The following is a 25,202-nucleotide window of genomic DNA, read 5'->3' as shown; positions in this document are numbered from 1 at the left end:
ATGTATATGTTTGGGTCATGACAAAGATCTGGTATTTTTTTCCAATTGGACTCTGGGCTCTATTAGCTGACCTGTCATGGTGCGTTGAGCAGCAGCGCCACCGTGCCATATATTCTTTAGTTCCCATATCTCACAAACACATCCCGGACTGTCACATGTTTCCCATCTTTCACACCAGGTCCCAATTTGTATCGTTTGTATGTGTTTAAATGTTTCCCCTCTGCTCCCCACATTGTGGATCATTGTTGCTGTCGCTGTCTGGTTGTTAATCGGTGAGTGTTGTTTAATGTACTGTTGAATGTTGATTATTAAGACGCATGTTGCGCACTTTTATTTCATTCAGTCAGTAGTTAGTTTCGTTTTCCGTTCGTGTTTGGTTTGTTGTTGTTCATTAAAACCAACGAACGTGATCTCTGCCTGCGCCTGGTTCCTCCAACGCTACACAACTAAAGTGTTACATGACCTGTGTTCATGGATAAGAGGCCTGCTCGGTTTATATTCATTCAAACAAATCAGAAATGTATTCAGGGCCTAAAACATTAATTTATTTCTAAACTAAAATTACCACTTTAAAATCTGTTCTGTAACTGATTGGAAGCCAGTGCAAAGATTTAAGAACCGGAGTGATGTGCTCTGTTCTCTTGGTCCTGGTTAACATTCTAGCAGCAGCATTCTGAATGAGCTGCAGCTGTTTTACAGACTTTTTGGGGAGTCTAGTTATGAGGCCATTACAGTAGTCAACCCTACTAGAGATAAAAGCATGGATCAGCTTCTCTTGGTCTTTTTGGGACACCAAGCCCTTGATTCTGGCTTTTATTTTTAAGATGATAGAATGCTGTTTTGATGACCGTTTTGATATGACTGTTAAATGTGAGATCTGAGTCTATGAGGACACCAAGATTACACACTTGGTCCCTGGTTTTTAGTGCCTGAGAATCGAGCACTTTACTAATGCTAGTTATTTTATTTTTGTTGCCAAACACATTCTGTTTTATCTTGATTTAATTGTAGACATTCTTGGTTCATCCAGGTATTTATGTGCTCTATGCAGTGACACAGTGAGTCTATTGAGCTGTTGTCATACGATTCGATAGCCATATATATTTGAGTATCATGTAATGTTGGTGTTCTGTAGAATTTGGCCCGGGTTAGCATATAGAGATTGAACAGAAGCAGTCCAAGAACTGATCCCTGGGGAACTCTGCATGCCACCCTATCAGATTCATGATTACCAATGGTGACAAAGTAATTCCGGCAATCCAGATAAGATCTGAACCAATTAAGGACTGTCCCGGGGAGTCCTACCCAATTTTCCAGCCTATCTAGAACTGTTCTGTGATCTACAGTGTCAAATGCTGCACTGAGATCTAATAGAACCAGAACTGTTATTTTATCGGTATCAGTATTCAGCCGTATATAATTTAAAACTTTTATCAGGGCCGTTTCAGTACTGTGGTGAGGTTGGAAGCCTGACTGAAATTTGTCTAAGAGACCGCTTGAGTTCACAAAATTGCTGAGTTGTTTGAAGACTACCTTCTCAATGATCTTGGTTATAAAAGGGAGTTTTGATACAAGTCTATAGTTATTCTGTGTTGAACTGTTTCTTCTAGGGATTTTTGAACAATTATATTAAATTACGACATAATAACCAAATTAGGTCTTAGTGGTCATAATGACGGTACAGTGTCATTGTTAGACTGTGTAGTTCTGATGGTCTGTCAAATACTTTACATTTTTTAACAAAAGAAACACGCAAATTCATTAATTTCACAGTAGACATGAGTTCTAATGCTATCTGCATTAGGAGGTTTGTAAGCTTGTCGACCATGGTAATCAACCGATATAACAGGGTAGTTCAGCAAAATCATCAATAAAATTTGCAGAATATCGTGGAGGTCTGTAAATAGTTAAGAAAAAAAAATTGGGGGCACCCTTCAATGTAAAACAGAGGTATTCAAAAAAAAAATCATTAGCATGTGTATTTTCTTTGCACTGGAATGTATCTTTGAATATGGCAGCCACTCCTCCTTTCCTACCATTTAGACACGTATTCATTTAACCACATTTTTCGTGTGCTGTCTAATTAAGAACAATAGCACTACAATCTTCTGTTAGCCATGTTTCAGTGAGAAACATAAAATCTCAGTTGTAGGATATTATAATGTAATTTACCAAGAATGATTTGTTGGCGAGAGATCTGATATTAAGTAAAGCCTGCTTAATAGATGTAATAGGCGTTCCTGGACTAGTAGGTTGACTTGTTACTGTCAACAGATTAGACATGTTTACTTTATAAACAACTTCTATTTTCCTTCTATTTCTAATCAACACAGGAATAGAGCTAGATAGCTTGTACTCAAAACAGTCAGCATTGCTATTTTCACAATCGCAGAGACCCAAAGCACATCACCGAGTATATTCTGTGCTCTGTGGAAATAAGGACAAGGTAGTTGACGATGGGGTAGTTGTCTAAGCTGCCGTTTTAGATGTGGGGGAGGAGTGGGACATAGGGAAAGATGAGTTCTGCTCTCTTTGGGTAATAACTCAAAGTTCCCTATCATTGGAAGATACATACTGAAGAACACGTTAGTTTTGATACATTCTTAGTTTTATAATTATTATTATCAGGCTATATTTAGATATTGTTACAATTAACACACATTTAGGTCCGGAAATATTAGGACTGACAGAATTTTCATAATTTTGGCTCTGTACGCCACCGCAATGGATTTAAAATGAAACAACTGAGATGCAACTGTAGTGCAGACTTTCAGCTTTAATACAAGGGGTTAAACAAAAATGTCATATGAAACGTTAAGAAATTGCAACCATTTTCATACACAGTCCCCTTATTCCAGGGGCTCAAAAGTAACTGGACAAAATAATACAATCATAAACAAAATGTTCATTTTAAATTATTTGCAGGCAATGACTGCTTGAAGTCTGGAACACATGGACATCACCAAATGTTGGGTTCCCTCCTTTGTGATGCCTTGCCAGGGCTGTACTGCACCTATCTTCAGTTGTTTGTTTGTGGGTCTTTCTGACTTAAGTTTTGTCTTCAGCATGTGAAATGCAAGCTGGATTGGGTTGAGATCAGGTGATTGACTTGGCCATTGCAGAATATTCCACTTCTTTGGCTTAAAAAACTCCTGGGTTGCTTTCACAGTATGTTTTGGGTTATTGTTGTAGAATGTGAGCATTAACAATTACAATATGAATGTACATTTCATTGGAAGTGAATGTGCCTAGATAATGAGAACAACAGAAACCTCTCTGTTTAGATTATCTCTCTGTAGGTTGTGCTCTAATGACAGGAATGTTTAGGATGGCCATATGGGATGGGGGTTGACTTCTAAAAACATGGTCTTAGTTAGAAACGCCCTTAATGTATAGGCTAGATGTTAACCAACATTACAATGAGAAGATAATGGAATGTTCACCGAATGACATCTGTGCTGTAATTTTCCAATAAATGTGAGCGAACTTCTCCCTCGATTTGATACGGGTTCTACATTATTTGACCACTATACGAAACCGCCGATTTCTAACATTGTCCATCTGTAAAGTGAAGCGCAGTCCAATCAACCTCACTGAATTTGGCCGAATCTGAGCAGACATCTATCCCTATATGCTTCAGAATTCATCCAGCTGCTTCTGTCTTCTGTCACATCATCAATGAACACTAGTGACCCAGTGCCATTGGAAGCCATGCATGCCCATGCCATCACACTGCCTCCACCGTGTTTTATAAATTATGTGGTATGCTTCAGATCATGAGCCATCCCAAGCATTCTCCATACTTTTTTCTTCCCATCATTCTGGAACAGGTTGATCTTAGTTTCATCTCTCCAAAGAATGCTGTTGCAGAACTCTGCTGGCTATTTAGATGTTTTTTGGCAAAGTCTAATCTGGCGTTTCTATTCTTGAGGGTTATGAATGGTTTGCTCCTTATGGTGAACCCTCTTTATTTGCTGTTGTGAAATCTTCTCTTTATGGTAGACTTGGATAATGGTACGCCTACCCCCTGGAGAGTGTTCTTCACTTGGCTGGATGTTGTGAAGGTGTTTTTCTTTACAGTGGAAAGGATCCTACAATCATTCACCACTGTTGTCTTCTGTGGACATCCTCTTCTTTTTGTGTTGCAGAGCTCACCAGCAGAGCTCACCAGTGTGTTCTTTTTTTCTCAGAATGTACCTGTTGATTTGGCCACTCCTTATGTTCCTCCTCCTCTCTAAGGAAGGCCTGTTTCACTTGGATTGAAAGCTCCTTTGACCACATGTTGTGGGTTCACAGCAACATCTTCCAAATCTAAATGCCACACTTGGAATCAACTCCAGACCTTTTACCTGCTTAATTAAAGAAGAAATAACGAAGGAATAGCCCACACCTGTCCATGAAACAGCTTTTGAGTCAATTGTCCAATTACTTTTGGTCCCTTGAAAAAGAGGGGGCTACATACTAAAGATCTGTCATTCCTAAACCCTTCCTCCAATTTGGATGTGAATATCCTGAAATTAAAGCTAAAAGACAGCACTTTAAGCCAAAATAATAAAACATTATTATTTCCACACCTAACTGACCATACTGTACTACCTCAAAAGTTTGTGGTCAAAGAATTATCCGTTTGCAGCAATTACAGCCTAGCAGACCTTTGACATTCGAGTTGTCAATTTATTGAGGTAATCTGAAAATATTTCACCTGATGCTCCCAGAAGCACCTCCCACAAATTGGATTGGCAGGATGGGCACTTCTTATGTATCGTACAGTTAAGCTGCTCCCACAAAAGCTCAATAGGGTTGAGATCCGGTGACTGTGCTGGCCACTCCATTATAGACAGAATACCAGCTGACTGCTTCTTCTCAAAATTATTCTTACATAGTTTGTAGCTGTGCTTTGGGTCATTGTCCTGTTGTAGGAGGAAATTGGCTCCAATCAAGTGCTGGCCACAGGGTATGGCATTGCAAAATGGAGTGATAGCCTCCCTTCTTCAAGATCCCTTTTACCTTATACAAATCTCCCACTTCACAACCATCAGAGCACCCCCAGACCACCACATTGCCTCCACCATGCTTGACATATGGCGTCTTCCAACATCTTTTCATTTGTTTTGTAATACAGGTAATAAGTGGAGAACAGGAGGGCTTCTTAAAGAAAAACTAACAGGTCTGTGAGAGCGAGAATTCTTACTGGTTGGTAGGTGATCAAATACTTATGTTATGCTATAAAATGCAAATTAATTATTTAAAAATCATACAATGTGATTCCCCTCCATGAACTGACACCTTAACGTGGTGGAGGGGTTTGAGTACCCGAGTGACCCTAGGAGCTATGTTGTCTGGGGCTAAATGCCCCTGGTAGGGTCTCCCAAGGCAAACAGGTCCTAGGCGACGGGTCAGACTAAGAGCGGTTCAAAACCCCTTAATGATGTGAAACGTTTTGAGGTCCGTGACGTCGCTCGGTATGGCGCAGCCGGGGCCCCACCCTGGAGCCAGGCCGGGGTTGGGGCTTGTACGCGAGCGCCTGGTGGCCGGGCTTTTCCCCATGGGGCCCTGCCATGCTCAGCCCGAAGGAGCGACGTGGGGCCGCCTTCCCGTGGGCTCACCACCCACAGGAGGGACCATAAGGGGCCGGTGCGGAGAGGATCGGGCGGCAGTCGAAGGCGGGGTCCTAGACAACCCGATCCCTGGACACGGAAACTAGCACTAGGGACGTGGAACGTCACCTCGCTGGCGGGGAAGGAGCCTGAGATCGTGCGTGAGGTTGAGAGGTTCCGACTAGAGGTAGTCGGGATCACCTCTACGCACGGCTTGGGCTCTGGAACCACACTCCTTGAGAGAGGATGGACTTTTCACCACTCTGGAGTTGCCCATGGTGAGAGGCGGTGGGCTGGTGTGGGTTTGCTTATAGCTCCCCAGCTCTGCCGCCATGTGTTGGAGTTTACCCTGGTGAACGAGAGGGTCGTTTCCCTGCGCCTACGGGTCGGGGATAGGTCTCTCACTGTTGTTTGTGCCTACTGACCTTCTTGGAGTCTCTGGGAGGGGTGCTGGAAAGTGCTCCGACTGGGGACTCTATCGTTCTACTGGGGGACTTCAACGCCCACGTGGGCAACGACAGTGACACCTGGAGGGGCGTGATTGGGAGAAACGGCCCCCCTGATCTGAACCCGAGCGGTGTTTAGTTATTGGACTTCTTTGCTAGTCACAGTTTGTCCATAACGAACACCATGTTCAAGCATAAGGGTGTCCATCAGTGCACGTGGCACCAGGACACCCTAGGACGCAGGTCGATGATCGACTTTGTTGTTGTTTCATTTGACCTGTGGCAGTATGTCTTGGACACTCGGGTGAAGAGAGAGGTGGAGCTGTCAACTGATCACAACCTGGTGGTGAGTTGGATCAGATGGCGGGGGAGGAAGCTGGACAGACTCGGCAGGCCCAAGCGTACTGTAAGGGTCTGCTGGGAACATCTGGCCGAGTCTCCTGTCAGAGAGATCTTTAACTCCCACCTCCGGCAGAGCTTCGACTGGATCCCGAGTGAGACTGGAGATATTGAGTCCGAGTGGACCATGTTCTCCACCGCCATTGTCGAAGTGGCCGCTCTGAGCTGTGGCCGTAAGGTCTCCGGTGCCTGTCGAGGCTGAAGGAGTCCTATCTGGCCTGGTTGGCTTGTGGGACTCCTGAGGCAGCTGACGGTTACCGGCAGGCCAAGCGGACTGCAGCCCGGGTGGTTGTGGAGGCAAAAACCGATTGACAGACGGATCGGTGCAGCTTCTGCAGTAATGCGGTCGATGTATCAGTCTGTCGTAGTGAAGATTTACCGGTCAATCTACGTTCCTACACTCACCTATGGTCATGAGCTTTGGGTCATAACCGAAAGGACAAGATCCCGGATACAGGCGGCCGAAATGAGCTTTCTCTGCAGGGTGGCTGGGCGATCCCTTGGAGATAGGGTGAGAAGCTTGGTCAGAGTAAAGCCGCTGCTCCTCCACATCGAGAGGGGTCAGCTGGGATGGCTTGGGCATCTGTTTCGGATGCCTCCTGAACGCCTTCCTGGGAAGGTGTTCCGGTCCCCTCCCATCGGGAGGAGACCCTGGGGAAGACCTAGGACACGCTGGAGGGACTATGTCTCCCGGCTGGCCTGGGAACGCCTTGGTGTCCCCCCGGAAGAGCTGGAGGAAGTGTCTAGGGTGAGGGAAGTCTGGGCATCTCTGCTTAGACTGCTGCCCCCGCGACCCGGCCCCGGATAAGCGGAAGAGGATGATGACAATGTGATTTTCTGGATTTTTGTCTGCAAATAATCGGCAGTGTATCAAATACTTGTTCTCCCCACTGTATATACATAAGTATTTCATCACCTACCAACCAGTAAAAATTCCGGCTCTCACAGACCAGTTCGTTTTTCTTTAAGAAGCACCTGTTTGAATTTGTTACCTGTATAAAAGACACCTGTCCACACACTCAATCAAAGAGACTCCAACCTCTCCACAATGGCCAAGACCAGAGAGCTGGGTAAGAACATCAGGGATAAAATTGTAGACCTGCACAAGGCTGGGATGGGCTACAGGATAATAGGCAAGCAGCTTGGTGAGAAGGCAACAACTGTTGGCGCAATTATTAGAAATGGAAGAAGTTCAAGATGACGGTCAATCTCCCTCGGTCTGGGGCTCCATGCAAGATCTCACCTCGTGGGGCATCAATGATCATGAGGAAGGTGAGGGATCAGCCCAGAACTACACGGCAGGACCCGGTCAATGACCTGAAGAGAGCTGGGACCACAGTCTCAAAGAAAACCATTAGTAACATACTATGCCGTCATGGAAAATTCTGCAGAGCACGCAAGGTCCCCCTGCTCAAGCCAGCACATGTCCAGGCTCATCTGAAGTTTGCCAATGACCATCTGGATGATCCAGAGGAGGAATGGGAGAAGGTCATGTGGTCTAATGGGACAAAATTAGAGCTTTTTGGTCTAAACTCCACTTGCCGTGTTTGGAGGAAGAAGATGGATGAGTACAACCCCAAGAACACCATCCCAACCGTGAAGCATGGAGGTGGAAACATCATTCTTTGGGGATGCTTTTCTGCAAAGGGGACAGGATGACTCCACCGTATTGAGGGGAGGATGGATGGGGCCATGTATCACAAGATCTTGGCCAACAACCTCCTTCCCTCAGTAAGAGCATTGAAGATGGGTCTTGGCTGGGTCTTCCAGCATGACAACGACCCGAAACACACAGCCAGGGCAACTAAGGAGTGGCTCCGTAAGAAGCACCTCAAAGTCCTGGAGTGGCCTAGCCAGTTTCCAGGCCTGAACCCAATAGAAAATCTTTGGAGGGAGCTGAAAGTCCGTATTGCCCAGCGACATCCCCGAAACCTGAAGGATCTGGAAAAGGTCTGTATGGAGGAGTGGGCCAAAATCCCTGCTGCAGTGTGTGCAAACCTGGTCAAGAACTACAGGAAACGTATGATCTCTGTAATTGCAAACAAAGGTTTCTGTACCAAATATTAAGTTCTGCTTTTCTGATGTATCAAATACTTATGTCATGCAATAAAATGTATTACTTAAAAATCATACAATGTAATTTTCTGGATTTTTGTTTTAGATTCCATCACTCATAGTTGAAGAGGACCTTTGATATAAATTACAGACTTCTACATGCTTTGAAAGTGGGAAAACCTGCAAAATCGTCCGTGTATCAAATACTTGTTCTCTCCACTGTATGTAGAGTATGGATTATGTTTATCAAGATATACCACCATATTGGAAAGGAGGACAAAATTATCTAGATTGTTTTTGATTGCATTAAAACACAACATTGACATCCTTATTAGCGAGCAGTCGAGGGGTTGCCAAGGATGCTTGCAAATAAGATATGCTGGGCAAGTGGGCTTATTATGTATTAATGGTTTACAGAGAGGTCAGCTGGCATTAATCTAGTGGCCAATCTTTGATGCGATAGGTCCAATGTCTTCCCTGAAGACTCCTTTCTTCAGTAGATCCAGTAGGCTCAGGATTAATGAACCAACCTTACCGTCTCTGCCTGGCAGGCTCCCCTCTCTCCACTGGGATACTCTGCCACTGACATTATGACGGGGGTGAGTCACTGGCTTACCGTCCCTGGCAGGGTTCGTCATTCCCAGTCTATTTTTGCCATGCTTAACTTAAGTTTAGTCATTGATGTGTTCTTTCTGTATGGTAATGTGCCACATTGGGGCTTGTGTGGTAGGAGAGATCTTTGTGTGTTAGATGTTGCCTTGTCTCAGGGTAGTTAGTGGCCTGTCCATGTCCCTTTTATGGTATCCAGGTTGTATTTGGAAAAGTGGGTGGAGCTTTATCTTGTCTTGTTCTCCTTGTTCAGGAGCATCTTCTGTCGAGTGCATAGTTTCTCAAGACATATCCTGTTTCAAAACCCGGTATCTATGTTGCTATATACTGTAGTATATACGCCAGAGCTATACACACTCCTAAAAACTTCCAAATAAATGTTTAATATTGAAATATAAATATTGTGAGCTCCCTGGATTTTTTTTTTTTTTTTTTTTTAAACTGACAGATACGTTGCCGTTTATTTAATGTAGTTGAATGACTGAATATTGGTCATTCTGGATGAAAGGGTTGCTAAATGATCAAAAAAGTATCTTGTTACAAAAAACTGTGTAATACAAACTACAAAACATTCAGAAAGAATTCAAATATATATTTCAAATGCATGAATCATTTTCTCTGATATCTGTGTACAACATGTAGCCTACAGCACAAGCCTGCATTTTGTAATCATAATAATGCAGCCTCAGATTCTACATATGACACCTCTGACTGTTGTGGCTGTTTTATTCTTTTCTTTCCAGGAGCAGCCTAAAAGAAGTGCCTACAGCCGGAAACTTTTCAATGAGTGCTGCCATAGCAACCCTGACAGGAGCAACCTGACCTAGTGGTAATGTGTTCTGACAAGTGTGCGTGTGTTTCTGGTGTGCGTGTGTTTCTGGTGTGCGTGTGTGTGTGTGTGTGTGTGTGTGTGTGTGTGTGTGTGTGTGTGTGCATGTCCACATGCCTGCATGGGCTGCTCATTAACCCCTCAACACCAATCATTTGTCGAGGAGGAGAGACATGGGAAGGAATTAGAGCAGTGTCCCAGTGTAGAAGGAGTAGTAGTAGTAGTAGTAGTAGAGGGTGTAGATGGGTGTGAGAGTGTGTATTAGTAAGCTTGAGAGTGAGTGTATGTATGTGCATGTGTAGGAAGATGTGGAGCAAGAAGGCACAGCCAAGGTCCCAGACAAACATGAAACGTGGCCCCAGGTGGCGGCCTCAGAGAGTCCACACAAAGACAGACCCAGTGGGTCAGGTTGACCAGACATTGCCATGACTTACAACCAAACTGCCTGCTCTGTTTTCATTTCCTACAGCTCTATCCGCTGTTGCCCTCAAAACACTCCGCAAATTAAAAAATTAAAACGTCATCACAGAGATTAGAGTGAATGCAATCACATTCCTTTTTCCCCTAGCTCACAAAGCGCAACATGATGTCTGCCTTATCTACACAATCACACATACCGTACCATTACAATAATCACATGAATACACAGTAAAGCTGAAAACTTAGCGACCAGGCCATGGACACGTGGCCCAAGTCAGTTTCCCTCCCTCCAGTCTTAGTCCCAGACAGGAGGACGATGGCGCCGCATAGCAGCTGTGAGCAAACACAAATAGAGTGGCATGTTAATCCAACCGCTGGTCTGACGCTCCAAAAACAAGATTAATGTGAAGCCATTCAGATGAGTGGCTAAGTAATTGACCTTGGACACATGTTGGGACCAGTTTTACACCCCTCAGAGTGAGGAGGAGTTTTAGAAAGGAAAGCAAGTGAATACTCTTCGTGATGATTGAGAGAAGAAAGGTAAAAATGAAATTCACTGTCTATTTTAATTACAAAATTACGATGATTCAACCAGCATGCTGAAATAATCAAGACAACTAATATTCATGCATTTGGGTCTCTGTTTCCCAGAAGCCTTTGACTTTGTCTGCAATTATCAAGTCATGTAAACTGGATCTAACACATCGCAGAGGGATTAGAAATGTTAATATTTAATTGCCGTTCGATTTTGAAATAGTTACTGAGCAATTAAAAACATGAACATGGCAATTAACTGAAAGTGATGATAATATTATTGGCTAAGTGATCATTTAGGAGTTTTGTCTCATTTCTAATGTTGCATAGCTCCTACCAAGTTAAGCTTGACAGTTTATTCCCAACCTCAGGTTTTTGTTTATAGTGTTCTAAATGCGTATGGCTGGGACTGATAAAATACAGACCTAAAGGTCAGTTCTAGAAATGTAAAGGAAGAAAGCAAGCTTTGTATTTACATGTTTAAATACCCCATCCTCATTATGTGGTTGATAATATCAAGTAACATTCATGGCTTATTGCTTCATCAGTAGGTTTATGAATGGCAGCTTAAATAACACATGTAGGAAGTAGCAAATGAATAATCGACATCTCCACCTCACCTCTGCAATGAGAATGTAATTGGCACTGCCTACACAGATACTAATAGTTTGAAGTGCAGACACCTGAAGAGGGCAGACCTTGGGCATCTCCCTGAGGCCTTATCAGTGACACACAGGCAGCTGCAGACTGCAGTCTGTCTGGACCTGCAGCGCTGAAAGACCTGCCTCTAGAAACTGGAGCAAAAGGTTTTGCCGTACTGGCTGTAATCCGGATTAAGTTATATAAAAATATGATTATTATTAAGAGTGGTTAGTCTTGAAAACCTAAACCTAAGCAACACAAGTGACTAGTTTCAATGTCTTTTGGCAACTTTGAAAGGATAAAAAAAAAAACTTCTGGGGTATTCAGACATGCAAATCACAAAACAGAAACACCAGAACATTGCAATTCAAAGCCAAAGTTCATAGGATAAACCAATGCAGTATTTTAAGTGAAGGAAAATGATATGAACAAGCCACTCGCAACATGTTCTCATAAATAATTACTTCTGTGATCTCAGTGTCACTTGCTGGTGTTTTGTATTTTATTCAAGGGGAAAAGCTAATGACGAGATTTCATTGTAACCAGACCCAAATCACTGCTGATGCCTAGTGCCAGGTGTTTTAGATAAAAAAGTGGAGGAGAGCATGTCTTGTTCTCTCTGGGCTTGCTAAATGTTTATTTTTTTTTTGCTTCTGAAGACTGCTTTGGCATTAGTCTGCATTTTAGTAATATTTTACTGCATTCTACTCATTAGCATCAACAGATGGAGTTAATTGTGTAAGTTAATTGTCTTTGACAGTGTCATGCTTGGAGCTGTCTTTAATTTACTTAGCATGGACACAATGACGAAACTAGCTGAAATGCCAATGAGGCCCAGACTAAAGAATAGCTAGGGCAAAAGCATTTGATTCACTATGACATCCACATAATTTAGTATCGCTCTTGGAAATAAGTACAGTGGTTAAGTTACTGTAAACTAATATAAAACGACAGTTGTTTATGTTTACTCAAAGTGGTGAAAAAGACTTCAATGCACAAGTTTAATCTTTTTCTATTTCTAACAGTACATTGCCATCATGTGGTTATCAAAGACACTGCATCATTTTATCCCAGGAAACTAAATTAATTATGGTGCATTACTTCATATCTAAGTTTTTGCAAGTGTTCTTTTCAGAAAGAGTAATTCATTATCTATCAATATCATCCTCCACTAGCACATACAAATGCACACTACGTTTTATCAAACACATACAGTACACTACAGTTAAAAAGTTTGTGGTCACTTAGAAATTTCCTTGTTTTTTGAAAGATAGGCAAAAAAAAAAATCCATTTAAATAACATCACATTTAACAGTGTAGACATTGTTAATGTTGTAAATGACTATTGTTGCTGGAAATGGCTGATTTGTAATGGAATATCTACAAGGGTGTGCAGAGGCCCATTATCAGCAACCATCAGTGCTGTGTTCCAATGGCACGTTGTGTCTGCTAATCCAAGTTTATAATTTTAAAAGGCTAATTGATCATTAGAAAACCCTTTTGCAATTACATTAGCACATCTGAAAACTGTTGCACTGATTAAAGAACCCCTTCTTTTGGCTATTTGAGTATCTGGAGCATCAACAATTCTGGGTTTGATTACAGGCTCAAAAGGCCAGAAACAAAGAACTTTCTTCTGAAACTCATCAGTCTATTCTTGTTCTGAGAAATGAAGGCTATTCAATGCATGAAACTGCAGAGAAACTGAAGATCTCGTACAGTATATATTACTCCCTTCACAAAACAGCGCAAACTGGCTCTATCCAGAATAGAAAGAGGAGTGGGAGGAGTGCTTAACACCATCTGTCAAGCATGGTGGAGGCAATGTGATGGTCTTGGGGTGCATTGTTGTTGGTGAAGTGGGAGATTTGTATAGGGTAAAGGGATCTTGATGAAGGAAGGCTTTCACTCCATTTTGCAGTGCCATGCCATACCCTGTGGATGGCGCTTGATTTGAGGCAGTGTCCTCCTTCAACAGGAAAATGACCCTAATTACAGCTCCAAACTTTGCAAGAACTATTTAGGGAATAAATCAGCTTGTATTCTGTCTGTAATGGAGTTGCCAGCACAGTCACCGGATCTCAACCCTATTGAGCTGTTGTGGGAGCAGCTTGAACGTATGATATGTAAGAAGTGCCCATCAAGCCATTCCAACTTGTGGGAGGTGCTTCTGGAAGAACAGGGTGAAATCTCTTCAGATTACCTCAACAAATTGACAACTAGAATGCCAAAGGTCTGCAAGGCTGTAACTGATGCAAATGATTCTTTGAAAAAAGCAAAGTTTGATGGACACAATTATTATTTAAATTAAAAATCATAATTTCTAACCTTGTCAATGACTATATTTCCTATTCATTTTGCTGCATTTCCTATTCAAACTAATTTCAAGTAGGTTTTCATGGAAAACAAGAACATTTCTAAGTGACCCCAAACTTTTGAACAGTAGTGTGTGTATGTACAGACAGATGACAAATGTACAGACAGATGACAAATGAAATGCCAAGCATGGTTTACAGAGAGGTCAGTTGGCATTAATCTAGTGGCCAAAGTTTGTTGTGATAGGCCCATTGTCTTCAATAAAGACTCCTTTCTTCACTAGGTCCTATGATTGAGTTTAGTCTGGCCCAAGGGTGTGAAGGTGAAAGGCAAGGCTCTGGATTAATGAACCACCCTTACTGTCTCTGCCTGGCAGGCTCCCCTCTCTCCACTGGGATACTCTGCCACTGACACTATGACAAGGGCTGATTCAATGGCTGTCTGTCCCTGAGGGTGTTGATATCAGAATTCCTAGTCTTTTTTGCCATGCTGAGCTTAAGTTTAGTCACTGATGTGATCTTTCTGTCCGGTTATGTGCCCCACTGGGCTTGTGTTGTAGGAGACATCTTTGTGGGCTGGACGCTGCCTTGTTTCAGCATAGTTAGTTGTCTATCGATGTCGCTTGAGTGGTGTCCAGAAAAATCTACATAAAGTGTCTCAGGGAGGTTTTGGGCCACCAAAAGCTGCCATAAAAGCTTTGATGTGCCTTGGCATATATTCTATGAGTCGCATGAACTCTATAGGAGGGATTGAACACCATTCTTCCAAAAGATATTCAGTCATTTGGTATTTTGAAGATGATGGTGGAGTGCGCTGTCTAACATGTCGGTCCAAAATCTCCCATAGGTAATCAATTGGGTTCAGGCCTGGTGACTGCGAAGGCTATAGCATAATGATTCACATCGGCTTCATTCTTTTTCAAAGTCACTTCGATCCTTTCCTCTTGCCATTTTAATGCAAAGTTGAGGCCTGCTCACAGCATTTTTACACAGTCTAACACTAAAATACCCTATTTGGATAAGCAAACATCCCCTTAGAATTGCAATTGCAATTGTAACTATCTGAGGTATAACAAACCCCCTTCCAGATCACAAATTAAGTTAATTGGCTTCCATCTGTGATCACGTGTAGTGACTTCAGAAGTTATTTCAGAATAAAAGCAGTAGCTCACAGAGGACCACAGTGCTTAGTAGTGCAATTCAAAGCAAATCACCCACTTAAAGATCTATGAGATCAAGTTGTGGGAAGGCACAAGTTGGGAGATGGATATAAAAGCATTTCAAAGGCTTTGTCCATCCTTTGGCACACAGCTAACATCATCATTTAGAAGTGGAAGGCGTGTGGCACCACCCAGACCTTGCATAGATCAGGCCGTCCCACCAAACTGGATGACCGGGCAAGGAAGACACTAATCAGAGAAGCTACTGTACCAAGCAGCCAATGACAACTTTGAAGGAGCTTCAGGCCTTTATGGCAAAGAATGGTCAATGCGGCATGTGACCACAATATCACTAGTGCTCAACAAACCTGGGCTCTACAGAAGGCTGGCAAGGAAAAAAAAACAATGCTGAGTTTCAAGTAAAACGGGGTCCAACAAGTACTAAGTCATATATAAATACACGCTCTTTCTCTGACCTTGAACAGGCTCAGTTCATCCATGTGATGCTGTGAATGGATGTCAGTGGTATGTGTGTGTACATGTTAATTTATACATCCACTTTAAAGTGGGTGCATGGTCACTATTTGTGCAAGGATTGTGTAAATTTAATTCAAGAGAGGGTGTACTGAAATGCACCCTGAATTGGGGCAAAACATTTTGGAAATTGATGTTCTTTACCATGACGATATTATATTTTGACCTACTGTTTGTCATGCAAATAATGTATATCTAAATTAGTATCCATATTCAGTATATACAGTTGTGCTCAAAAGTTTGCATCCCCTGGCAGAGATTGTGAAATGTTGTCATTGATTTTGAGAATATGTAAAATATGTATGGAAATATGCACAAAAAATATATTTTATTTAAGGATAGTGATCATATGAAGCCATTTATTACCACATAGTTGTTTAGTTCCTTTTTAAATCATAATGATAACAGAAATCACTCAAATGGCCCTGATCAAAAGTTTACATACAGTACCCTTAAATGTTTGGCCTTGTTACAGACACACAAGGTGACACACACAGGTGAAAATGTCAATTAAAGGTGAATTTACCACATCTGTGGCTTTTTAAATTGCAATTAGTGTATGTCTATAGTCAATAAGTTTATTAGCTCTCATGTGGATGCACTGAGCAGGCTAGATACTGAGCCATAGGGAGCAGAAAAGAACTGTCAAAAGACCTGCTTAACAAGGTAATGGAACTTTATAAAGATGGAAAAGGATATAAAAAGATATCCAAAGCCTTGCAAATGCCAGTCAGTACTGTTTAATCACCTATTAAGATGTGGAAAATTTGTGGATCTCTTGATACTAAGCCAAGATCAGGTAGACCAAGAAAGATTTCAGCCAAAACAGCCAGAAGAATTGTTCGGGATACAAAGAAAAACCCACAGGTAACCTCAGGAGAAATACATGCTGCTCTGGAAAAAGATTATGTAGTTGATTCAAGGAGCACAATATGATGATACTTGAACAAATATGAGCTGCATGGTCAAGTTGCCAGAAAGGCGGCTTTACTGCGCCATTGTCACAATATGCCCTTGACACGCCTCACAGTTTCTGGCACATTGTAATTTGGAGTGACGAGACCAAAGTAGAGCTTTTTGGCCACAACCATAAGTGCTAAGTTTGGAGAGGGCTCAACAAGGCCTATAGTGAACAGAATACCATCTCCAATGTGAAGCATGGTGGTGGCTCACTTAGGTTTTGGGGGTGTGTGAGCCCTAAAGGCATGGGGAATCTTGTGAAAATTGATGGCAAGATGAATGCAGCGTATTATCAGAAAATATATGCATTCTTATGCACAAAAGATGCACATGGGACACTCTTGGACTTTCCAGCACAAGGCCAAGTTGACCCTCCAGTGGTTACAGCAGAAGATTCTGGAGTGGCCATCACAGGTCTCCTGATCTTAATATTACAGAGCCACTCTGAGGAGATCTCAAACGTCCCATTTATGCAAGATGACCAAAGACTTTGCATGACCTGGAGGCATTTTGCAAAGATGAACGGGCAACTATACCACTTGCAAGAATTCGGAGCCTCATAGACAACTATTACAAAAGACTGCACGCTGTCATTAATGCTAAAGTATTAAGAACTAAGGGTATGCAGACTTTTGAACAGTGGTCAGTTGGGATTTTTTCAATCCCATCATTTTAACATTACCTGCTTGATGATATTTTTTTACATTTTATAAATTTTTTTAACCTGTTGTAAAAACTGGAGAACATGATTGAAAAAGCATTGGATTTCTCTCCAAGGTTGTTGTTCCCGGACATCCTGCCATTTTCCTTCCCAGCTCTTCCCAAGTTCAAAACTAAACTGTGCTAAAAAGCTTTCACATTCCTACCAGCTGGAAAGCCTTCCTCCTTTTTTTCATTAAGTTCAGAGCCAAAACAGCATTAGCATAAAAAAAAGTTCACAAATGTTTTGCTACTTCAACAAAATAATATAGATTTGATTTACTAAAGGGTCAGGCTGTTTTATATTACTGGTGTAAAACTGTTGTTTTTGAGATGTCAAGTTCAGTGTCATTTTGAAACAAGACATGAGAAAAACAGATAATGGGAACAGGGCAGACAAAATCATTAAGGGCTATGTCCAGGTATGAAAAGCAGAGCAGTGTGTTGAAGAATCTACCTGCAGAAAAAACATACAAAAAATATTTCAATTAAAGTTTTCTGAGTAGTTTGCATGCATTCCTTGGACACAACAATCTCCGGGTTTAGTACGGCTAAGTGCAGGCTGCCAAATTGCCAGTTGCCTGCATCAAAATAACCGGTGCACTGAAATCCATATTGTCCAAACATTTCAACAGAAACAATGGTTAAAATAGCCTTGCAAAAGAAAAACCTACACATGCTTTGTAAAAGTATGTGCTAGGTTCATCATCTCTGAGGTTGCCTCATGGGCCTTTCCCAAAGATACAGATAGGCCAAGATCTACAGACAGATCCATCTCTTGGTTTAACCAGGCAGGCAGTTAGACATGAAATCATAACTGGCACACAGATCAATAGAAACGGTGGGATAAACAGTAAATCTGACGTTTTAGCTGATTGTCAGTAGACTACAGATTGAGATTGATTTCAACTACTGTATGTGGACCTCAACCTTGTTGCAAAAACAATTAAAAAAAAAAGTTTTTCATGTGTGAAGCGGTTCGGATGAAAATCAGTACCTCCAAATCCGAGGCCATGGTCCTCAGTTGGAAAAGGGTGGCTTGCCCACTTCAGGTTGGTGGAGAGTGCCTGCCTCAAGTGGAGGAGTTTAAGTATCTAGGGGTCTTGTTCACGAGTGAGGGAAGGATGGAACACAACAACAAGTTCAAGGTGTTGACTTGGCCTCAAAATTCCCCAGATCTCAATCCAATCAAGCATCTGTGGGATGTGCTGGACAGACAAGTCCAATCCACGGAGGGCCCACCTCACAACTTAAAAGATCTGCTGCTAACGTCTTGTTGTCAGATACCACAGCACACCTTCAGAGGTCTAGTGGAGTCCATGCCTCAATGGGTCAGAGCTGTTTTGGTGGCAAAAGGGGGACCTACACAATATTAGGGAGGTGGTCATAATGTTATGGCTGATCAGTGTATATAATCAATTGGCAAATGGTCAGTAACATGACTGGGTATTAAATGATAATTCCAGAGAGGGAGGGTCTGTCAAAAGTGAGGTTGGGGAGGGGAACGTGAAAGACTGCGTGGGCAAATAGGAGACTATTGAGCAGCTGAAATCCTATATCAAGCAAGAAATTGGAAAACATTTCACTTTAAAAACTAAAGCAACGGGCATCCTCAGTTCCCAAATGCTTACAGAGTATTACCTGAATAAAGTCCTCGGACCGAAACGTTGTTCTTAATAAATACATTTTTGATTCTGCAGGTGATGTGGACAGTGTGCCAGAGTTTTTTTCAACTACAGATTATTGTTAAAAGTAGAGATGATGTCCCCTGTCCCAACTTCTTTTGAAATGTGTTGCTGGCATCAAAATCAAAATGGGCATGTATTTTTCCAAAAACAATAGAATTTCTCAATTTCAACATTTGATATGCTATTGTTTTCAATTAAATACAGATATAAATCATTTGCACATCATTGCAATCTGTGTTTATTCGCATTTTACGCAGCGTCCCAACTTGTTTGGAAACAGGTTCTTACAAGATACATCAACTTATTATGAAAAAAACAATGCATACTGACATTCTTCAAAACTTTTTTGAACATTATTTTACAAAATACATGTAATTCCCTTTCAATAAAATTATTTTGCCTATTTTAAGGTAAAGGCCACATCCCCAAATGTCGCCTAAAAACATTTTAAATGTACATTTCCACTTCACACTAAATAAGAAAAAATCCTAGAGAGAGAAACAGCACCGTATAGTATGGGTAACAAAAGACAAAACATTGACAATCATGAAGCAAATCAACCTAAACAAATGTATTTTGTCCCCCATTTATCCCACTTCTGCGTCAATATGTGTAAACTGAAGCGCTTGCTGCAAATGGTACACAGCCTCTGCAACAGAATAAAATGGGCTGGCAACCCTTCTACACAGCCTCTGCAACAGAATAAAATGGGCTGGCAACCCTTCACAGCCTCTGCAACAGAATAAAATGGGCTCAGAAACTTTTTGGAATCATGGGACAAACTCGTTTAAAGTTGTCATTTGAAGAAAACCTGGAAAGCCAATATGTCTCTCCGTGACAAGACTAGGATGAAGTACCAGGATATTGACAGTTATGACAAATAGTAAATGTTATTTACTATTTAAAGTATGCTCTAAATATATGTCCTAGTTTTTGCAGAACACTCGTTTACGTATACACGTACCATCAACATAAAGACAAATGAACACTACTTAAACTCGGTTTATAAAAATTATCGCACTAGTAGGCTATTTCCAAAACATTTCAAGCACATACCACAATAATTACAGTCAACGTCTGTCCAATGAAGAGAGCGAGCGGGCGTGTACAGTACGCATGTCAGTACAATATTGACATCAACAGTGGCTGTTCGTTACCAAGCTAATGTCAAGAAATTCTGCGTGAATATAAACAAAGGTACGTAGTTTATTACAATAATGAATGCTGGAATGGTAAAACTCAACTGTGCATGTGTTATACGGCACAGTGTTGCTTTGATATTTTGAAAGGAACCGGCTGGGCAACGTTTCGTAATTACAAATTGTATCAACGTTAACAATGGCATATGGTATTCGGCAGGATATGTGCAATCAATCCGCTTCGATAACTTGACGACGAATACGACAAATTATCGAGAAAATACACAATGTATTCGAGGGTTTTGGATTAAAATGGAAACCCAACGAACGGGTTTTTTCTGGTACAGGTTGTTCTTAACTGCATCAGTCGTCAACACAGTATGGCCGCCATAGGCGAACTATGAATATTGGGTCGAGACTTAACTTTGGTCCGAACAAATTTCTGTAGAGCTTTAAATACATTGAATTGCTTCATGCTTGGATTACATTACACAGATGTTACGCGCATTAAAGAATGTAGCTTTTGGTGGAGTTGGTGTAAATTCGTCTAAACTAAATAAGCAGAGTCAATGCAAAAATGCATAAACATAATGTTAGCCTAAAGGGGCCAATCCAATGAATTGGCTTAAAAACATGTATGCATAATGACAGAGGAAGACATGGAAGTACACAATGTGGAATTAGTATTTAAAACAATGTGTGTAAACTGAACCCATAACTGGATATAAAGTAACATCGTAGCCATGTAAAGATCAAATTCTCCTTTAATACATTACACTACCAAGTACAACTACTAAACAGACATGTTGTTTATTTTATTCACAGATTCCTCTAGTAATGGGGAATTCTCACTCCAACTTGAAGGGGAAAGAAAAGAGCGACAGCCAGTCCGTCTTAACAACTGGTTCAGAGTATGTAGATATACGTAATGATGAGGATGGAAAGAATGGAGACGTGTCTCAGTTCCCTTATGTTGAATTCACGGGCAGAGACAGTGTCACATGTCCCACATGCCAGGGCACTGGCAGAATACCGCGAGGTAAGGGGATGAACATGAAACACCATTCCTACAGCGTGAGAAAAAAACAAAAAACACTCATTATCTGCTATAATAATTATTATTATAATACTATGCCTAATATGCATTAATTGATTGTCAGACTAAAAGCCCTGGGAAGGTTGTGACCTCTAACCTTCACTGAACATAGACAAGACAGAAATGTCAGAATTCCCTGTAAGCTGCTGCATCATCACCTCTCTAATGCAGGCCAAGAGAACCAGCTTGTGGCTCTGATCCCGTACAGTGACCAGAGGCTTCAGCCGAGGAGAACGTGAGTCTTTCATCTCGTCTCCCGCAGCCAGACGTCACGTTATCGAATGCTTTGAAATGATGATGCCACTGTGGTCTGCGTGCAGTGTGTCTTCCTCTAATGCTTCCTTCCTCCTTCTGGCAGGAAGCTGTATGTCAGCGTGTCTGTGTCTCTCTGCCTCCTGCTGTCTGGCCTGGCTGTGTTCTTCTTGTTCCCTCGCTCCATCGATGTCACCTATGTCGGGGTGAAGTCTGCCTTTGTCTCCTATGACCAGGCCAAACGGATTGTCTATCTCAACATCACGGTAAGATCCTTCCTCGGATGTTTGTTGACCACCTGTTACCACTGAAGAATTGGCATAGATTTGGAGCAATGTAACAATCTTGTTATTGCTGTGCTGTGTCTACTCTTCTAGAACACTCTGAACATCACAAATAACAACTACTATGCCGTGTCCCTGACCAACATCACCGCCCAAGTGCAGTTCTCTAAGACAGTGATTGGGAAGGCCCGTACTAGCAATGTGACTAACATCATGCCACTGGATAAGCAGCAGGTGGGTCTATATTCTGTGATCTTTCAGACCAACACGTTTTTTTTCTCAATTTATATTCCACTGTACCAAGTGAGGTTAGCTTGACAAGCGCAAGGTTGTTCATTCATGTTTTGGTCCAGACATCTTTAAGTGCCTTCTTGCTAGGTCTGGGCAATATGGCCCAAAATTTACACCACGATATATTCACGATTTTTCGTTGATATGATATTAATGATGATAAATCTATGTCATCATTATTATCTCAAAATATACTTTACAAAAAAACCACAACCTATTGTGTTTTATATATTGTTATTACAGTCAGGTAAAAAACTGTTCCATATTACAGAAGTGGTAAGTGCCCTCTTGGTGACAATTTCTGTCTGTAGAGACTACAGAGTTACTTCTGAAAGCCAGTAGCTGAGCCGCTAATGGGTATGACCTTATTGCCCTCCAGTTTTCTGGTCAGATGTTTAAAATTGGACTATGCAAGCACGCTTACCGAATGAAGCTTTGTGTACAACACAAAATGTGCAATGCTGCGACATCAACAATAACAAACAGCTATTTTCATTATTGAAATATAAAATAAAAATGTTTTTAAAAAGTTACGAATTATTAGCCAGCCCTACTTCTCACTCAACAGTAGCAGATCATGGTTCCTCCCACTTTGCTGCAGAGTCTGGCAGCACAACCAGGCAGCTGATAATGAACCTTTTTGTAGTGAAACCCATGTGAACGTGGTTCCCATTAGTTCTGAGGGGGTTGGTCACAGTGAGTATGGGATAAGGATAATAAGCACCCTCAAAAGTGACTTGTTATGTAGTTTGTCCAGCACATAACCGGACCGGCACAATAAGACACATAAGTGATGGGATAGGGCCATACACACAGAAATTAAATGGATGTCCATTCATACTAATTGTTTATTTCAGATTGACTACATGGTCCCCACAGTCATTGCGGATGAGATGAGCTATATGTTGTAAGTTCTTCGTAAAAAGTAAAACATTTTATGCTGTGTTTGGCAGTGGACTTGTCATTGTTACATTTTTTAAATGTTTTATCCCTCAGCGACTACTGCACGCTGGAGTCCATAAAGGTTCACAACATTGTTCTCATGATGCAGTAAGTACACATTTAAATATCACTGTGAACCATTTGAGTTGACTAATATCGCATTGTATACTGTTTCTTTCATCACACCTCTGATGGCTTTTATGTGGGTAGCCATTTTGGGGAAACAGACCTTTCTATTGACTGGTTTTCAGGGTGACTGTGACCACGTACTACTTCGGTCACGCGGAACAGGTCTCCCAGGAGATTTACCAGTATGTGGACTGTGGGGGCAACACCACCTCACTGCACGGACATGTGAAAGTGTATCCGTAAGGCAGTGAAAAAGATCCATAATGGATGCCAGTCAATGGGTTTCAGAGTTCCTTTCGGAACACTTGGAAGTGAGAACTGGTGGAAGTGTGTCGCTGAGACCGTGATGTTAGGAAGGTGTCAATGTACACTTTCGGGAGAGTTTATTGAGGTTGTGATAGTTTTCTTTTACTAATGCAATAATCCACTTTAGTGTGTAGAGGTGTGAGATATAGATGCACTTTAGCTTGGGATAGGCAGAAAGGTCATCAGAACGTATTACATGGAGTTGTTGATTATGAAATATGTACCACTAACATCCCTAGACCACTAAGATCGGAACTTACCATATGCAAAGTAATGAGACAGAACACTGGTTTTGACATCAGTACCATTATTCACCACTAACAACATCAAAACACTTTCCGATTACATTTCTCTATTCCATTTTGTACATTCCCTGTTTGTTTTCTTCAAAGAAGTTGTGCACATTATATTACTTCCTGATGTGCCATTAGTCTCTAACGGTGGTTAGATTTAGAGCTAACTCTGAGGTGACAAATCAAGTAGGGGGAAAGTCAAGGTAATTATAATGACTACTAGACCTATTCTTTTATATATCTATTAGTGATTTGATTGCAACATTTAGCTAATCATAATTTATTCAGATTCTATAGCACTTTGGGAGGAATTCGTATTTCTACATCAGTCAAAAAGATAACCTATTTTAAATTGTCAGTTGCTCTTCAATTGTTTGAAAGGTTCATTTTAAAAGAAATGTTATTTGTTAACGTAGGTAATATAATACTTATGTTTGAAATTTAATTTCATATGAATACCATCAGTGTTGTTGTAAAAAAAATTATTTCTTTAATTGGAATATTGAAAATGTATCTTTTGCACCTTAATTTTGTCAATGTTCATCTCTGAACCTTGCAAGTAAAAAAGTGGTTTTTATCAGTTATTTTATTAGATTTTAGGTGTTGGGAAACAGTGGCCCCTAAAAGTGTCCATTTGTTATATTTGTTAAACATTTATTATCTTTATAGTCTGTTGTGTGTGATGTACAGAAGACTAAACTGAGTACAACAGAAATGCCCAAGATGAAATATCAGATGTGTACAACTGTGTTGAAAGTTTAATCTGTTACTACTGTATAATAGAACTGCTCTTTGGAGGGACAATCACATCAATATATTGTTAAATATTCCAAAGTGCCATGTAATGTTCTAAATTTACTCTGTATAAAGTCTGGGCTGAATCCTCATTTGAGGTACCTTCACTGCACTCCTGTGGAAAATCTTGTAGGCCACAACCATTCACATATTACATCTAGCTGTGTTTTTTCTTGCATGAAATTGGAAATAAAGTAGATTTTGAGTTTTTTCTTTGGTGTATTTATTGATTGTTTTTGATTAGGGAAGAACTCACAGGTTGGAGAAATATGCAGTACTGGTCACTGTCACAGGGTGGTGCCAAATGAAATAAAATGGCCTTAGAGCAGTGTAATTGTAGGATGACAATTTAGCTTGTATAATGACAGTATACCCATCAAACACTGACAAAACTAATGAGTAAAATACACCAAGTCTAATATTTAATAGCTTAAAAATAGCATGATCTCTCTTTTAATGTAATACAAGACAGGCTCATGGCTATGACAGTGCTCCAGTGAACAGTGTGACTTACATTCCAAATGGACAATGTAGGAGCCATTCTTTAACCTCTTTTGATTAATAATTGATTATAATGTTTGCACTATTCTTCTTAAGGTGTGCCCTCTACAGGTCAAAAAGGCATTAAATAGGCAGGTGACAGGAGTGGAGGTGTGGCTGACTGGGAGCACACAGCTTTTTGACCTTGTTACAAACTGTTGCATAAACCGCTGCTCTTTTTCTTTGTGTTCTTTAGTTTAACAATATTCAGTCTGCCTTATAATTTATTTACCAGATAAAGGATCTGT

At 41.1% G+C, this 25,202-nt stretch overlaps 1 protein-coding gene across 2 annotated transcripts; it reads left to right on the top strand.

Moving 5' to 3' along the window:
- Positions 1 to 227: 227 nt before the first annotated feature.
- tmem106ba (transmembrane protein 106Ba) lies at positions 228 to 24,625 on the top strand. 2 transcript variants are annotated; one of them, XM_010889890.4, is made up of 9 exons: positions 228 to 272; positions 9,850 to 9,935; positions 20,852 to 21,065; positions 21,294 to 21,357; positions 21,481 to 21,640; positions 21,752 to 21,892; positions 22,807 to 22,856; positions 22,946 to 22,999; positions 23,143 to 24,625. In XM_010889890.4, the coding sequence occupies exons 3-9, from the start codon at positions 20,864 to 20,866 to the stop codon at positions 23,261 to 23,263; spliced, it is 792 nt and encodes a 263-aa protein (XP_010888192.1). In that variant the 5' UTR covers positions 228 to 272; positions 9,850 to 9,935; positions 20,852 to 20,863; the 3' UTR covers positions 23,264 to 24,625. The 2 variants fall into 2 exon arrangements, with proteins under 2 accessions (XP_010888192.1, XP_010888193.1); XM_010889891.5 differs by lacking the exons at positions 228 to 272; positions 9,850 to 9,935 and adding an exon at positions 19,952 to 20,084.
- Positions 24,626 to 25,202: the final 577 nt, after the last annotated feature.

This window comes from Esox lucius, chromosome 20 (assembly GCF_011004845.1).
Source record: "Esox lucius isolate fEsoLuc1 chromosome 20, fEsoLuc1.pri, whole genome shotgun sequence".
Taxonomy (NCBI): Eukaryota; Metazoa; Chordata; class Actinopteri; order Esociformes; family Esocidae; genus Esox; species Esox lucius.
Note: the sequence above shows the minus strand (reverse complement) of the source record. Positions and strands in the feature narration are given on the sequence as shown.

What these genes read in the sequence shown, in the direction of transcription:
- tmem106ba (XM_010889890.4), top strand. Translation starts at nt 20,864, where the DNA reads ATGGGGAATTCTCACTCCAACTTGAAGGGGAAAGAAAAGAGCGACAGC. An exon ending in TTGTCTATCTCAACATCACG is followed by an intron (nt 21,641 to 21,751) that starts GTAAGATCCTTC and finishes CTACTCTTCTAG; the next exon opens with AACACTCTGAACATCACAAA. An exon ending in AACATTGTTCTCATGATGCA is followed by an intron (nt 23,000 to 23,142) that starts GTAAGTACACAT and finishes ACTGGTTTTCAG; the next exon opens with GGTGACTGTGACCACGTACT.